The sequence below is a fragment of the Kryptolebias marmoratus genome, linkage group LG7 (genome assembly GCF_001649575.2).
Source record: "Kryptolebias marmoratus isolate JLee-2015 linkage group LG7, ASM164957v2, whole genome shotgun sequence".
NCBI lineage: Eukaryota > Metazoa > Chordata > Actinopteri > Cyprinodontiformes > Rivulidae > Kryptolebias > Kryptolebias marmoratus.
The window spans coordinates 7,189,580-7,190,752 of record NC_051436.1 but is presented as its reverse complement, the minus strand read 5'-3'; the positions used below and the strand labels follow the sequence as shown (position 1 = coordinate 7,190,752).

Sequence of the window (1,173 nt, the reverse complement as noted above, 5' to 3'; positions counted from 1 at the left end):
CTGCCCCCTATATGTCAAGAGGACAAATAACACCTTTTCTGTTCAAATTGCCAACCCGCCACAGTGGCGTGTGTTTTGATCAAATTCACCCGCCACTTCAAATATTTACCCGCATTTGGCCGGTGGCGGGTGCTAATTTCCACCCCTGACTGTAGATGATGGGATAGTCAGTTTTCCCTAATTTATGCTGATTAACAATAATCTGAAATTCTGTCACTATTTTTAGACAGTTTTTCGTAGACTGGCGAACCTCTGCCCATCTTCACTTCTCTCTAAAATGCTCTTTTTATAGCCGGTTCTCTTACTGAACATAATTAGTTGCTAAATGCTCCTCTTGCTGTTTCCTACTAACTTTTACAACCTTTTTGTTGCCCCAACTTTTAGAGATGTGTTGCTGCCATAAAATTCTAATTTATTCTATTTATTAAAAAAAAAAATTAAATAAAAAAGGTACAATTCCTTAGTTTCAACATTTCATGTGTTTAATATGTTTCACTGTAAACAAAATATGGGTTTATGAAATTTGAAAATCCTTGTTTTAAACGTCCCAACTTTTTTTTTAGAACAGTGCAACTTCTCAGCAAAAGCGTGAGCACAGAAGGATAACTCACTCTGCTTAAAGGCGTGATACACGTTGAGCAGCGTGAGGTGGTCTCCGTCGACGTGGGAGAAGCGCATCTTGGCCTCGTCGGCCGCCTTCTTGGCCTCCGTGGGACGGACGAAGCACTGCGGGACTAAACAAGGTTGGTATGGGCCCCAACACAGCCGCCCACAGGGATAAGTTAAGCAAATCCCACAGAGAGGAACAAGGCCTCAGCTGAAGAGAGGCACAGAGCACTTCACAGGGCATTGCCGAGTGTTGATGGAGGGAAAAGGGGGAGGGGAGGGATGGGATCCATCTAACCGACCCGACACAGCAACGTAAACCCCACCCGCCCTCTTTCTCGGCCTGCCCGACGTCGAACGCGCCCGACCGTGCGTTCGCTGGACGAAAGCCGTGTTCGTCGAGCCTCGCGGCCGGTTGCCGTGGCAGCGCCGCTCCTCAGGTGCGCGCCGGCTGCTTACTTTAATGGACTCGGCGAAAAAACCTTCCGTCCTGAAACGCCTGCTTTAAGTGCACGCCACGTCCAAGCAGCTCGTTAAATCCATCTTCCCCCCCACCCCCCTCCCCTT

The 1,173-nt window shown here is 48.1% G+C and overlaps 1 protein-coding gene across 1 annotated transcript in view; it reads right to left on the bottom strand.

Moving 5' to 3' along the window:
- Window positions 1-1,173, bottom strand: part of dhx15 (DEAH (Asp-Glu-Ala-His) box helicase 15) — a 41,367-nt gene that overhangs the window by 5,874 nt on the left and 34,320 nt on the right. Inside the window, exon 11 of the mRNA XM_017414442.3 lies at window positions 612-734. Within this exon, the coding sequence (XP_017269931.1) occupies window positions 612-734 (123 nt within the window). The remainder of the gene's footprint in view (window positions 1-611; window positions 735-1,173) is intronic.